At 39.2% G+C, this 12,279-nt stretch overlaps 1 protein-coding gene across 1 annotated transcript; it reads left to right on the top strand.

The window, feature by feature from the left end:
• The first annotated feature begins 235 nt into the window (after window positions 1-235).
• On the top strand, window positions 236-7,818 carry lhcgr (luteinizing hormone/choriogonadotropin receptor). The gene is made up of 11 exons (XM_085428449.1): window positions 236-447; window positions 1,995-2,066; window positions 2,331-2,405; window positions 2,498-2,572; window positions 2,704-2,778; window positions 2,886-2,963; window positions 3,061-3,129; window positions 3,226-3,300; window positions 4,199-4,384; window positions 4,606-4,674; window positions 4,903-7,818. The coding sequence occupies exons 1-11, from the start codon at window positions 284-286 to the stop codon at window positions 5,999-6,001; spliced, it is 2,037 nt and encodes a 678-aa protein (XP_085284575.1). The 5' UTR covers window positions 236-283; the 3' UTR covers window positions 6,002-7,818.
• The last annotated feature ends 4,461 nt before the right edge of the window (window positions 7,819-12,279 follow it).

Here is a 12,279-nt window from a genome sequence, read left to right as displayed (position 1 = left end):
TACGCAATCATGTCTACATTAACCTTACTTAGAATAGACCTAATAATGAATCGTCATCATAAAAAGAAAAAAAAATTACAGGGCTCAACTTTGCGATCACGTGTCACTTTCCTTTTCGGATGCTTATAAAAAATCTCTTTGCGACACAAGAGCCACTTGATAGGAAGCTGGAGGTCAGGTGATTGAGATTCAAAGCGCGATTAAAGGGAAGCAACTTCTTGTTGATGAAGGGACATTCAGTCGACATCTCAGCTTCTGCGAAGTTTTCCAGAAAGCACCAACGATGTGGACATCGCCGTCAGTATCCCTGCTCCTGTTCGTCTCATTGTTCCATGGATGCAGGAATTTCGTGTGCCCGAGGATCTGCCGATGTTTCTCCAATGCAATCAGGTGCAACAATATAACACAAGGGGCAGCTCCAGTGATGGACCACAGGGATAGAAGATTGTAAGTTGGCAACATGTGGAATAATGCGTTTACAGGGTGGATCTTTTTTTTTTTTTTTTTTTAAGGCAGCTAATTCGTGTGATTAAGCAATTGCCATTATTATTCCGCGCGTATTTATGCACGGGGCTAAGATCCGCACTGAAACGTCTTTCTTGTTTAGCTCTGCTGTGCTGTTTGTAGAGTTAACAGTGATCAAATCACGCTTCATCACATTTTTTAACCTGTTGTAAGTGGCCTTAATATTGAGCACCCATTTAAAACGGATTTTGGTTCCAGTATTTATTGTACACTTGGGGGGGGGGGGGTGTCTCAGGTGTAACCTTTGATCATTCAACAACCATTACCAGTACTCTGGCATAAAAACATTTTTGGAAGCAATCTCTGCACTCTGAATGTATTCCAAATCAGTCTTAACATACAAACATTATTCCAACACTGCATCTAGTTTCACCAAGTGGCAGTATCTTTTTCTTGTTTTCTTTTATCCTCAACTTTAGCCATGGAAGCACTTTGTATGTTTCTAATTTAAGCATCATTGGTATGATAAAGTCTGCTTCATTAAAAAACATCAAGAACAAAAAAACCCCCATCCAAACATACACACCTGCTCTGTCAGTAGTATTGTGTGCATGCGTTTTCTGGTAGATAAAACAAAGGCCAGCTGTGTTCTTGTTTTCTTGTGCATCTTCCTGTGAGAACTTTTTATGTTTTACATTCAGACCACTCTAAGTCTTCATAATATTGAGAGATAAATCCGGATCGATCCCTACTGGAGAGTGAAGAACGTCTGCTTCCAAGCATGGACTGTATTTATTTCATTTAAGTAGTACATCACACCCTTTTTTCTTTTTTTTAAAAACACAGTCCCCTGCATGTGTCCAGCTTAATTACCGATGAAGCAAATGTCAAGTTGCTCTCACACATTGTGAGTACACCTCTTTTTGTATGCTTTTCTGGACATTACAGCTCACTTGTTGAGTTTACTGTCAAAAGCCTTGAAGGTGGGTAATCTTGACCTCCTCTTCAGTAACAGAGTACACAACACCTTGACCCTCTTGTGATTAACGTCTGTGAACACCAAGGCTGGCAGCTTTGTGTGTCTATCAAATGCTGCCAGTAATTCTATACACTCGCTCCTGGAACTTTCTGTTCTACCAAATTACAACTTCTATTTGTTTATGATATTGACAGACCATTTCTGTTAGCTGGGAATAATGTATATGTTGCAGATGTGGAAATGTTGCTCACTGGTGGGAAGAGAACTTGCTCTATGCTTATTATGAATGCCTCAAACAACCTAAATGGTGCATTTCTGTTAGAGATAAAAAACAAAACTAAAAAAAACAAAACAGTGTGTCCAGACAGGCTGTAAACAAAACCTAGGAAAATTTCGTTCTAATTGAACACTAAATAGTTGCTATGACAAAACCTGTGCCATGGCTACACTTACCTTTTTGTCACAGAGCCTCAGATGATTTTAAGATGTCACTACGTCTCTATTACATCATTAAACTGTCCTCCCAATCTTTTTATGCCTCCTTTCGCAGGTTTCTTTATCATCTGTCTTTGCAAACAATTTCAAGCCATTCCTTTGAAGGTTTAAAAGGAGTCCAGAGGATGTACGTATCACATTTCTTTTGCTGAAAAATTCCGACTCACTTGTGATACTGCTTAAGTGAGGAACAATATGATGAAAATTCATGCTCCAAATATAAGAAGATTTGGGTTTTGCATCAGATAAACTAATTATTGCAGTGTCTCTGCTTTGTTTTTTGTGGCAAATCTCATAAAAATGGTTGCAGTGTGTTTATACTGCACATTAGTCTGACAGTGTGACGTAAATGTTAAGAAGAATCTCACTATTTATTTTCTGCTGTACACAGAGAGATTACTCAAAGCGTAACCCTGAAAACCATTGAGACATTAGTATTTAACAACCTCCTCAGCCTCTCTGAAATGTAAGTCTTTTCTGTGATTCTCCCAGTCCATTAAAGTCACGATTACTGTAGTGCACCCTGGTATGGACTGTATGCTCTGTACTGCTTTGCAGCTCAATCCAGAACACAAGAAGTCTCATGCACATTGGCAGAGGAGCATTTAACAACCTCCCCAAACTTCGCTACTTGTGAGACAACTTAAAATTTATTTATTCATTTGTCAGTTTTTAAAAATTCCTACAGTGCAGTCTGACTTGCAACAAACTTTTTTTTTCATCTTTGTCAAATGAAAGTGACACATTGCTCTTTTTATTTACAGGAGTATTTCAAATACCGGTATTGCAGTTTTTCCTGATGTCACATCAATCAGTTCACTTGAATCTGAGTTCGTCTTGTGAGTAAATTTCTTGTTATATTCATAGAGACTAATACAAAGGAAATCTTCAGTGTTACTGCAAGTCCAGTTTCAACTTATTATTACACTTATTACTATTTTTGCAGGGATATATGCGACAACATCTTCCTTCTAGAAATACCCACAAACGCTTTCACTGGAATGTCAAAGGAATATGTTACAATGTGAGTATTGCAATGTATAGGACACTTTCACTTATTTTGAAATTGTATTATAGCAGTCCAGAAAGTTTGAACATGCAAATGTTTCTTACATTTTCAGGAACCTGTACAACAATGGCATAAGAAAAATACACGAGCATGCCTTCAACGGAACAAAGATAGATAAGCTGTATTTGTTTCATTTTACCACATTATGTCTAATTTCTGTTTAAAATTCTTCTTTTGCACCATTAAAGTTTTGCTCCTTGTGTTCTGCTATGTTTAGGGTATTAAAAAATAATCGAAACCTTAGAGTGATCCATAAAGATGCTTTCACAGGAGGCACGGGCCCTGGAGTCTTGTAAGTTTTTATTTGTATACTCCTAAAAGTCACTTTGTGCTAAGTTTATTTTGATTTATTGAGGAAAGCTAAAGGAAACCCAGCCAGGGTGGGGGGTAGGGTGTTCAACAAGCCTAGAGCCAACAAATGAGAAGTTTGCGTCAGGGCGGGTATCCGGTGTAGAATCTTTGAAACATCAAATATTGGGCTCATCATGAGGACAGAGCACAAGAGAGGCGAAGAAGAACTTGCAGGCATGGTGGAGTGGGTTGTCAGGAGAGGGCATGGTTGGGACATGTGACAGAAAGATAGCAACAGTGAAAGGGAAGGTTCAGAAGATGGTGATGGCACCATGATGTATAGTTTGGAGATGGCTACTCTGAAAGTTAGAGAGGTAATGCTGAAGTAGTCTGGACATGTGCAGAGGAGGGACAGTGAATATATTGGACAAAGGATGCTGAAGATGGAGATCCCAGGCAGGAGAAGAAGAATAAGATTTGTGGATATGGTGAAGAAGGACATTTAAGCAGAGTTTGTGTGACAGAGGAGGGTACTAGAGAAAGGGTGTGGTGGAGGCAGATGATCTTCTGTTTTGGCCCCTAAAGCGAGCAGCTGAAAGGAAAGAAGAAGAAATAGGGGAAGAAGAATAGGGAAGCAAAAGGAGGAAGATGCTTACTAAACACACCAGTTAAACTTTAAGACTCGACACAGGCTGTATTCTGTGTCTGGACATGGTCTTACTCTCCCGAATTGCTTTTATGTCCTTCATAATTTTCATGTAATCTTCAGAGAACACACTGTGGACTTCAGCTCAGCAGAGAGAAACAGTAACAGTCTGATGAACAATGGCAGTGTAAAACAGCACAGTGGACACAAAAACTCTGTCACACTGTATTAATGTCGGTTATTTTTTTCACAGGGATGTTTCTGCCACAGCTCTCACAAAGCTGCCATCACAGGGACTGGAGTCAGTTCTAGTGTTGTTTGCTCAGTCCGCCTACACCTTGAAGAGTCTGCCTCCTCTGCAGGGACTGTGGAGTCTGCGAGAAGCTCATCTCACCTACAACAGCCACTGCTGTGCACTGCTGAACTGGAACACTCACAGGTAACTTACACTGTGCATGCTCAAAGCTCAACCCTACTCCATGACTCTTTGAATTTCCATGCAGTAGTCTAAATTTAAGTCCATCAAAATCAGAATCCTTTGCTTATTAAGCAATGCTGAATTGCGTTACACAATATATCACAGGTTTCACAAACATCTGCACCTGAAATATGCCATGTAATGGTGACATAGCTTTTTATTATGTTCTTGCTTTTCTACAGAGACTTACCAATTAATCCTGTGTGGAATAACAGCTCTACAGCCTGTATTGAGAGAGATCCAGCCGGCAGGTAAATCATTTGATTCAGCAATATTTACCTGTCCTAAATCTCATTTTTATTTTTACTCTAATAAACTTTACACCTTATTGAAATCAACTTACAAGTGTGTTTGAAATGGATTTGCCCCTTGGTTTACTTTACTTACCATACTTCACTTATTTTAAGATATCTTCATTCTGAGCTCTTTATTTAAACAATATCTTCTTTTTTTTTTTCCATTTAAATCTCCTTCAAAAGCAGGGTTCAGCCTGTAATCGGAGGGTTAACAGACACATCTCTACTTACAGGCGTGCCGTACTTCTCGGAAGGTGACCTGCTTGCTGAAGATGAAAGCTATGAAGATGTGAATTTCCACTATCCAGAACTGGACCTCTGCCAGACCACCCTCACTCTGGTTTGCACACCTGAGGCAGATGCTTTCAACCCCTGTGAAGACATCGCGGGTTTCAGTTTTCTCAGAGTAGCTATTTGGTTCATCAATTTATTGGCTATTACAGGTAATCTGACAGTGCTGCTGGTCTTCTTCAGCAGCCGGAACAAGCTGACAGTACCTCGCTTCCTCATGTGCCACCTGGCTTTTGCAGACCTTTGCATTGGGGTCTACCTTCTGATGATAGCTACTGTAGACTTGTGTACTCGTGGTAGCTACAGTCAGCACGCCATTGAATGGCAGACAGGACCTGGTTGTAGTGCTGCTGGCTTCCTGTCAGTTTTTGGTGGGGAGCTGTCAGTTTACACACTTTCTACCATCATCCTGGAGCGTTGGCACACCATCACCAATGCTATGCAGGTAGAGCGCCACCTGGTTCTTATGCAAGCTGCAGGCATAATGGCAGTAGGTTGGCTCATCTGTCTGGGGATGGGGATACTGCCCTTGATTGGTGTCAGTAGCTACACCAAAGTCAGCATGTGCTTACCCATGGACATAGAGACTCCTTTGGCTCAGGCTTTTGTCATAATTATCCTGCTCCTCAATGTGGGCGCCTTCCTCGTTGTTTGCGTTTGCTATGTGCTGATCTACCTGGCTGTAAAAAACCCTGACTTACCCAGAAGAAGTGCAGACACCAGGATCGCACAGCGCATGGCGGTACTCATCTTCACGGATTTTCTGTGCATGGCACCCATCTCCTTCTTTGCCATCTCTGCTGCTTTTAAGTTTCCCCTCATCACAGTTACCAACTCCAAAATTCTGTTGGTCCTCTTTTTTCCCATCAATTCGTGTGCCAATCCCTTCCTCTATGCTATCTTCACTAAAGCTTTCAGAAAGGATGCTTATAAACTCATGAGTACCATAGGCTGCTGTATAAACAAGGCTGCTCATACAGAAAGGAAATAGAAAAGAAATGCATACAAATTTCCAATTGCATCAAACAGTAAATGTCTGTATTATATATATCAGCATCATATACAGTGTTGGTCAAGTTACTTGAAAAAAGTAATCAGTAACTAATTACTGATTACTTCCCCCCAAAAGTAATCCCGTTACTTTACTGATGACTTATTTTCAAAAGTAATTAATTACTTAGTTACTTAGTTACTTTTTAAAAACACGATTTACAACCTGAATAGGTGATAAAGCGATGGATCTTTCAGCCCAATTCTACTTTTTCTGCATAATCCAGCTTACAAAGTGTAATCAAATGGAAAAGTGTCTTTTTAACTCTTGTTTTATTAGTTTTAATCTTTTAACTTTATGCATCAAGCAAAAATTTAATTATATGCAACATTCTCTGACTGGAAGAAATTTGTTTAACATTTAAACCTATTTTCTGCACATTCCAGCACATAAAATAAAATATTATTTTGTGTTTACACTCAGTCTTTCAAATAGATGCCATTAAAACACAGCAGAAAATAAATAAAGTCAAAGACTAGCGGTCCTGTTGCTCTATTTTCACCTATAAAGCAGGAGTGGGGTAGGCGGAGGTTTGCCTAAAATAACGGTCTTAGTAACGCAGTAACGCAGCATTCCTACGGGAAAGTAACGGTAATCTAATTACCGTTTTTGCAATAGTAATCCCTTACTTTGCTCGTTACTTGAAAAAAGTAATCGTATTACAGAAACGCATTACAACTAACGAGTTACTGCCCATCTCTGATCATATATAGTCTAATACTGTGACTTACTCTTGAAAGTAGTCTGCTCCATCATCTTGTTTACTTCATATGTAATTCATTGTTGCATGAGTATGCAAAAGGAGCCACTTTCATAAGCATAAGAATGTAAGTGAGACTAGCCATACATATACAGTTAGATAAATAATTTATTGGACTAAGACAGTTGTTGACCAGAAAATTTTTGGCTTTTATTTTTTTATTTTTTTGCATTTCCTGATTAAGAATTACAGAAATTTCAGTACTCCATTTTGAGATGGTCAAAAATAATTGGACAGTTGACTGACAAGTGATTCAATGACAAAGCGATGCCTATTTCCTTGTTATTTAATGACAAATTAAGTACTCACACTAATGCACAGGTTGAATGCATGGTTGAAACTTAATTTTATAGCTTTTCACTGTCATTTTAAAAATGAGACCCAAATGAATGTATGTGCAAATGAGGGAGACTTATGATTTAAATCATGTTACATTATCAGTCAAACATGGTGGAGGCAATTTTATCGCTGTATAGCAATGTATGGCTGTCAGTGAGTCTGGATCAGAGGTGATTATTGACGATGTATCTGCTGATATAAGTAGCAGAATGAACTGTTAAGTGTGCTGGGCCATGATCTCTGCTCAGATTCAACCAAATGCTGCACAGCCAATCAGACAGTGCTTCACAGTACAGATGGACAATGACCCAAAGCACACTGCACAAGCAGAGAGAGTTTCTCAAGGCAAAGAAATGGGATATTCTTCAGTGGTCAAGTCAGCTTCTCAGTTACTGAAGACAAAACTGAGAGACCCACAAACAAGAAGCAACTGAAAGCAGCTGCAGTAAAGGCCTGGGAGAGTATTTCAAGGGAGGCAGTCATTAATAGTAAATGATTAAAGTATTAAAATGTCCCTTGTATTTAGGTTTATGTTACTTTGTACAATTATTTTTGAGCCTCTGATTTTTTTTTTTTTTTATGTAAAAATAAAAAAATAACTGGAAGTCTGTGCTTGAATCTCATCAGTATGTGAGGACTCAGGGCTGTGTGTCGGACAGGGTCGTCTGCAGTACGGGGGCCCCACAGGGAACGGTTCTGGCTCCGTTCCTCTTCACCATCTACACTGCAGACTTCTCCCACAATTCCACCCAGTGCTTCCTGCAGAAGTTCTCTGATGACTCTGCAATAGTCGGCCTCATCACTGACTCAAGACTTTGTGGACTGGTGCCAGCTGAACTACCTCCAGATCAACGCCAGTAAAACCAAGGAGCTGGTGGTAGACTTCCGCAGGCACAAGCATTCTCCACTGAAACCACTGAACATCCAGGGTATGGACATTGAGGCTGTGGACAGCTACAGGTACCTTGGTGTTCATCTGAACAACAGACTGGACTGGACTCATAACTCAGACGCCCTCTACAGGAAAGGGCAGAGCAGGCTGTACCTGCTGCGGAGACTCAGGTCGTTTGGAGTGGAGGGCCCACTCCTGAAGACCTTCTATGACTCTGTTGTGGCTTCTGCTATCTTTTATGGCGTGGTCTGCTGGGGTGGCAGCATCTCTGCTGGGGACAGGAAGAGACTGAACAGGGTGATCCGAAGGGCCAGCTCTGTTCTAGGATGCCCTCTGGACCCAGTGGAGGTGGTGAGTGACAGGAGAACGGCGGCTAAGCTGTCATCCCTGATGGACAACATCTCCCACCCCATGCAGCAGACTGTGACAGCACTGAGCAGCTCCTTCAGTGGGAGACTGCGGCACCCACGGTGTGGGACGGAGAGATTTCGCAGGTCTTTCCTCCCCACTGCTGTCAGACTCCACAACAAAGACTTTAACTGAACAAACACACACATCCACACATGTGCAATAACACTAAGTGCAATAATCTTTTCTGGCATCGTTGTATTTTTACTCAGTTGTATATAGCATTCGTATTCTATTTTTATCTTATTGTATATTTTTATTCTATTTTATTCTACTGTATATAGTATATTATTTTATTCTATTCTGTACAGCTGTGTACTGTATTTATTCTTATTGTATTCTAATTTTTGCATCATAACTTTTGCACTGTCCACTTCCTGCTGTGACAAAACAAATTTCCCACGTGTGGGACTAATAAAGGTTATCTTATCTTATCTTATCTTATCTTATCTTATCTTGATTGTTTGATTTTAAATCCACTGTAGTGGTGTACAGGGACAAAACTACAACATGTGTGTCTGTGTCCAGCAAATTATGGATCTAATTTTTAAAAAATAAACATTTACTTAAGGTTTTTTTTCTCTTCTTTTTCCATATCTTGACTGCACAAGCAAGTATTCCACGGAAAAGGTAATCAGGATGTGAGAATAAGTAATCCTACACAGGAATTAGACTGTATGTAATACTGTGTCAAACCTCGTACCTGAAAGAGGAAGGAGATACAAACATCTGTCATGATGATGCTGATGCACTTTTGGAGATGGTCTGGTGTGTAATTAGAAAGTATGAGCAATTATGAATTTGCATTCTGTGAAGTTGCACAAAGAACTGAGTAATATCTAGTATATGATATCGTCTCTCAAATCCTACTTGAGTTTAAACCCACTCCACAGGTGTTTCCAGAGGAGAGTGCTGACTGGTCAGGAGAGAGAAAGTTAAAATGTAACCGTTAACACTGATAATGTTTGGTGAAGCTTTACAATGAGAAATGAATTCAATTTAAAAAGAAAATCAAGGTAGAAAAGGGTATAACAATGGTTCACTTTAATAGTCGAAGCTTACAGTAGCTTGCAAAAGTATTCGGCCCCCTTGAAATTTTCCACATTTTGTCACATTACAGCCACAAACATGAATCAATTTTATTGGAATTCCACGTGAAAGACCAATACAAAGTGGCAAACACGTGAGAAGTGGAACCAAAATCATACATGATTCCAAACATTTTTTACAAATAAATAACTGAAAAGTTGGGTATGCGTAATTATTCAACCCCCTGAGTCAATACTTTGTAGAACCACCTTTTGCTGCAGTTACAGCTGCCAGTCTTTTAGGGTATGTCTCTACGAGCTTTGCACATCTAGAGACTGAAATCCTTGCCCATTCTTCTTTGCAAAACAGCTCCAGCTCAGTCAGATTAGATGGACAGCGTTTGTGAACAGCAGTTTTCAGATCTTGCCACAGATTCTCGATTGGATTTAGATCTGGACTTTGACTGGGCCATCCTAACACATGGATATGTTTTGTTTTAAACCACTCCATTGTTGCCCTGGCTTTATGTTTAGGGTCGTTGTCCTGCTGGAAGGTGAACCTCCACACCAGTCTCAAGTCTTTTGTAATGTATAAAGTAAGAAATAAATTGCTTCCAAAAGAAATGTATGTAAGAAATGTAAATTGTTCATAAAAAGAAAAGGTGGGTATAACTTAAGAGGGAAATGGAATTTAAAAATACAAAGTGCTAGAACAACTTTAAAAACTATGTCTATCTCAATTGCAGGAGTTAAATTATGGAACAGTCTAACAGAAGAAATAAAAGAAAGTAAAAATGTAACATGGTAGACTAATGTGCCTGTGTTAATTCAGCTCCATATTATTGTGTGAAGTTGCACTGGGTTGGGAGTGGTTTTGTGTGTGTGTGACATTTTTGGTGAGCCAATGGCTGGAATGGGGTTGGACTAATTAGAGGCAGGTGTACTTGATTGCACTGATACACTGGTCTACTTATAGCCCACACTACAAACACTGCTGTGTCGTTTTGTCTCTCTGTGCAGGTATGTAATGTGATGAAATCAGATATGTTTGGGATGGATGGGTTTTGTGCTATGAATTCTATAGTGAATGTGTCGTTTTGTCTCTCTGTGCAGGCCAGGGCTTATTATATGCCACAGCCTAAAGGCAGCAGAGTTGCAGAGGCTAGAGTGACCACTGGCTATATGCTTGCAGGGTGGTGGGTCTCCAAGGACAACTTCTAACCCTTTTAAAGGCAACACGTGGAGTGCAACTGGCCGTGTGGCATAGCTGGCTCTGGCCTTGGGACTGTGTGTTTTTATACGATTCATAAATGGAACACTGGACTGTTTTATCTTTTATCTTTTGATATTTTTTGTCAAATTATCTTTTAGAACTTTATTGACTGTCATCTTTTTGCCCACGACTGAGACGGTTGGTCAGACCTAGAGTCTTTCTTTGGGTGTGTTACAAAAACATAAACCAGTTTAAATTAAAATATAAAAACCTAATTTTAAATAAGTATAAGAATGAAGCAAACAGGGTTAACCCAGGACGGTAATGTTGCTGGTAACGGTGTTGTAGTTCTTTTTTTGTTTTGTTTGTTTGTTTTTCCATAACTTGTGAATCTGCAAATTTGGGTAGGGAAAGATAAGTATATACTTCTGCCTACTCCTTTTCAAACAAATAATGGAATGATATCTTGTAATGATTGTGAAGACACGTTTGAAATGTTTGAAATAAAAATGAACTGAACTGAAATGTGTGCTATTTAACTAAAAATGCAGCCAAGGTGGGTTTTTGTTTTGTTTTTTTAAAATAAACATTTTAAAATATTTACAGAACAATCAGGTGTTCTCCATCAAATTTGATGCCACACAAATTATTTGTGCCACTATGCGATAAAGGAGAACAACAGCCTGATACCTGCAGGCCTGACAACAGGAGATTTAGCACTCCTGTAACACCTGTAACATTCAGTAGTCACCTCATTGTTCTGACACACACAACAAAACTATTGACTACACTACACACTAACTACACAAGATTTTCGCTAAACGTCAAAAATCTCTCACATCACTCCTAAAACTTCCCCCCTTCCTAAACAACTAAATGCCATGTTCCCCGCTGTTTTTCTACTCCCTGTCTTTCTTGCTCCCTTTCCTTTCCCCTAGTCATGTCTGTCCCATATGTAACAACTGAAAATAAAATAAAATACACAATAATAATAACAAAAAGAAAAAATGTTGACTCTCAGCATTACTGTTCACGAGAAAATACAGTAATGTGATAAAAACAAGCACCTAAACTCCAACAGTAACTGAACAGCGTTCCTAGAACATGACTGAAATTTCAACAACAGCTTCTAAATGGACCTTGGATTCTTATTCTATTTGTGGAAGATCAGTAGCAAAAGTGACCACGTGGTGGAGTAGTTTGATTTAGTAGTAGCTTTTGTTTTGTTATTTTTGTAACTCTAAGATTAAAGAGATCTTGTGTTCCTCTGTAGGTTTCATATAAGTTTTTCTTATTAGGTAATAGATTATTTGCAACTTTTTTCAATAGAAATTAAGAAAACAATAGAAAAGAAATAACAGAAAAATAAATACTAACTATATTATCTAGTTTTATTGAGTGATTGTAATAATCCTGCTTTTACAGCTGACTTCAGGCTGACTTTCAGTATTTCCCACAGACAGCATAAAGATATATCATCTATATGTTCTATAGTCTCTAGTATTTCCACACGCAGTCCCGCCTTCGTGGGATTCCATCTGTGACGTCCCACTTGGTAAGCGTTTTCCCCCCTCTTCA

This window comes from Rhamphochromis longiceps, linkage group LG13, assembly GCF_057381845.1.
Source record: "Rhamphochromis longiceps isolate RC_006_pf linkage group LG13, R_longiceps_female_GT1.1, whole genome shotgun sequence".
NCBI lineage: Eukaryota > Metazoa > Chordata > Actinopteri > Cichliformes > Cichlidae > Rhamphochromis > Rhamphochromis longiceps.
This window is presented reverse-complemented; position numbering and strand designations above follow the sequence as displayed.

Bases quoted from the DNA above. Each gene is read 5' to 3' on its own strand.
- lhcgr (XM_085428449.1), top strand. From the start codon at position 284: ATGTGGACATCGCCGTCAGTATCCCTGCTCCTGTTCGTCTCATTGTTC. The intron at 2,964-3,060 runs GTGAGTATTGCA...TTACATTTTCAG, and splicing joins TCAAAGGAATATGTTACAAT to GAACCTGTACAACAATGGCA. The intron at 4,675-4,902 runs GTAAATCATTTG...CTCCTTCAAAAG, and splicing joins GAGAGAGATCCAGCCGGCAG to CAGGGTTCAGCCTGTAATCG.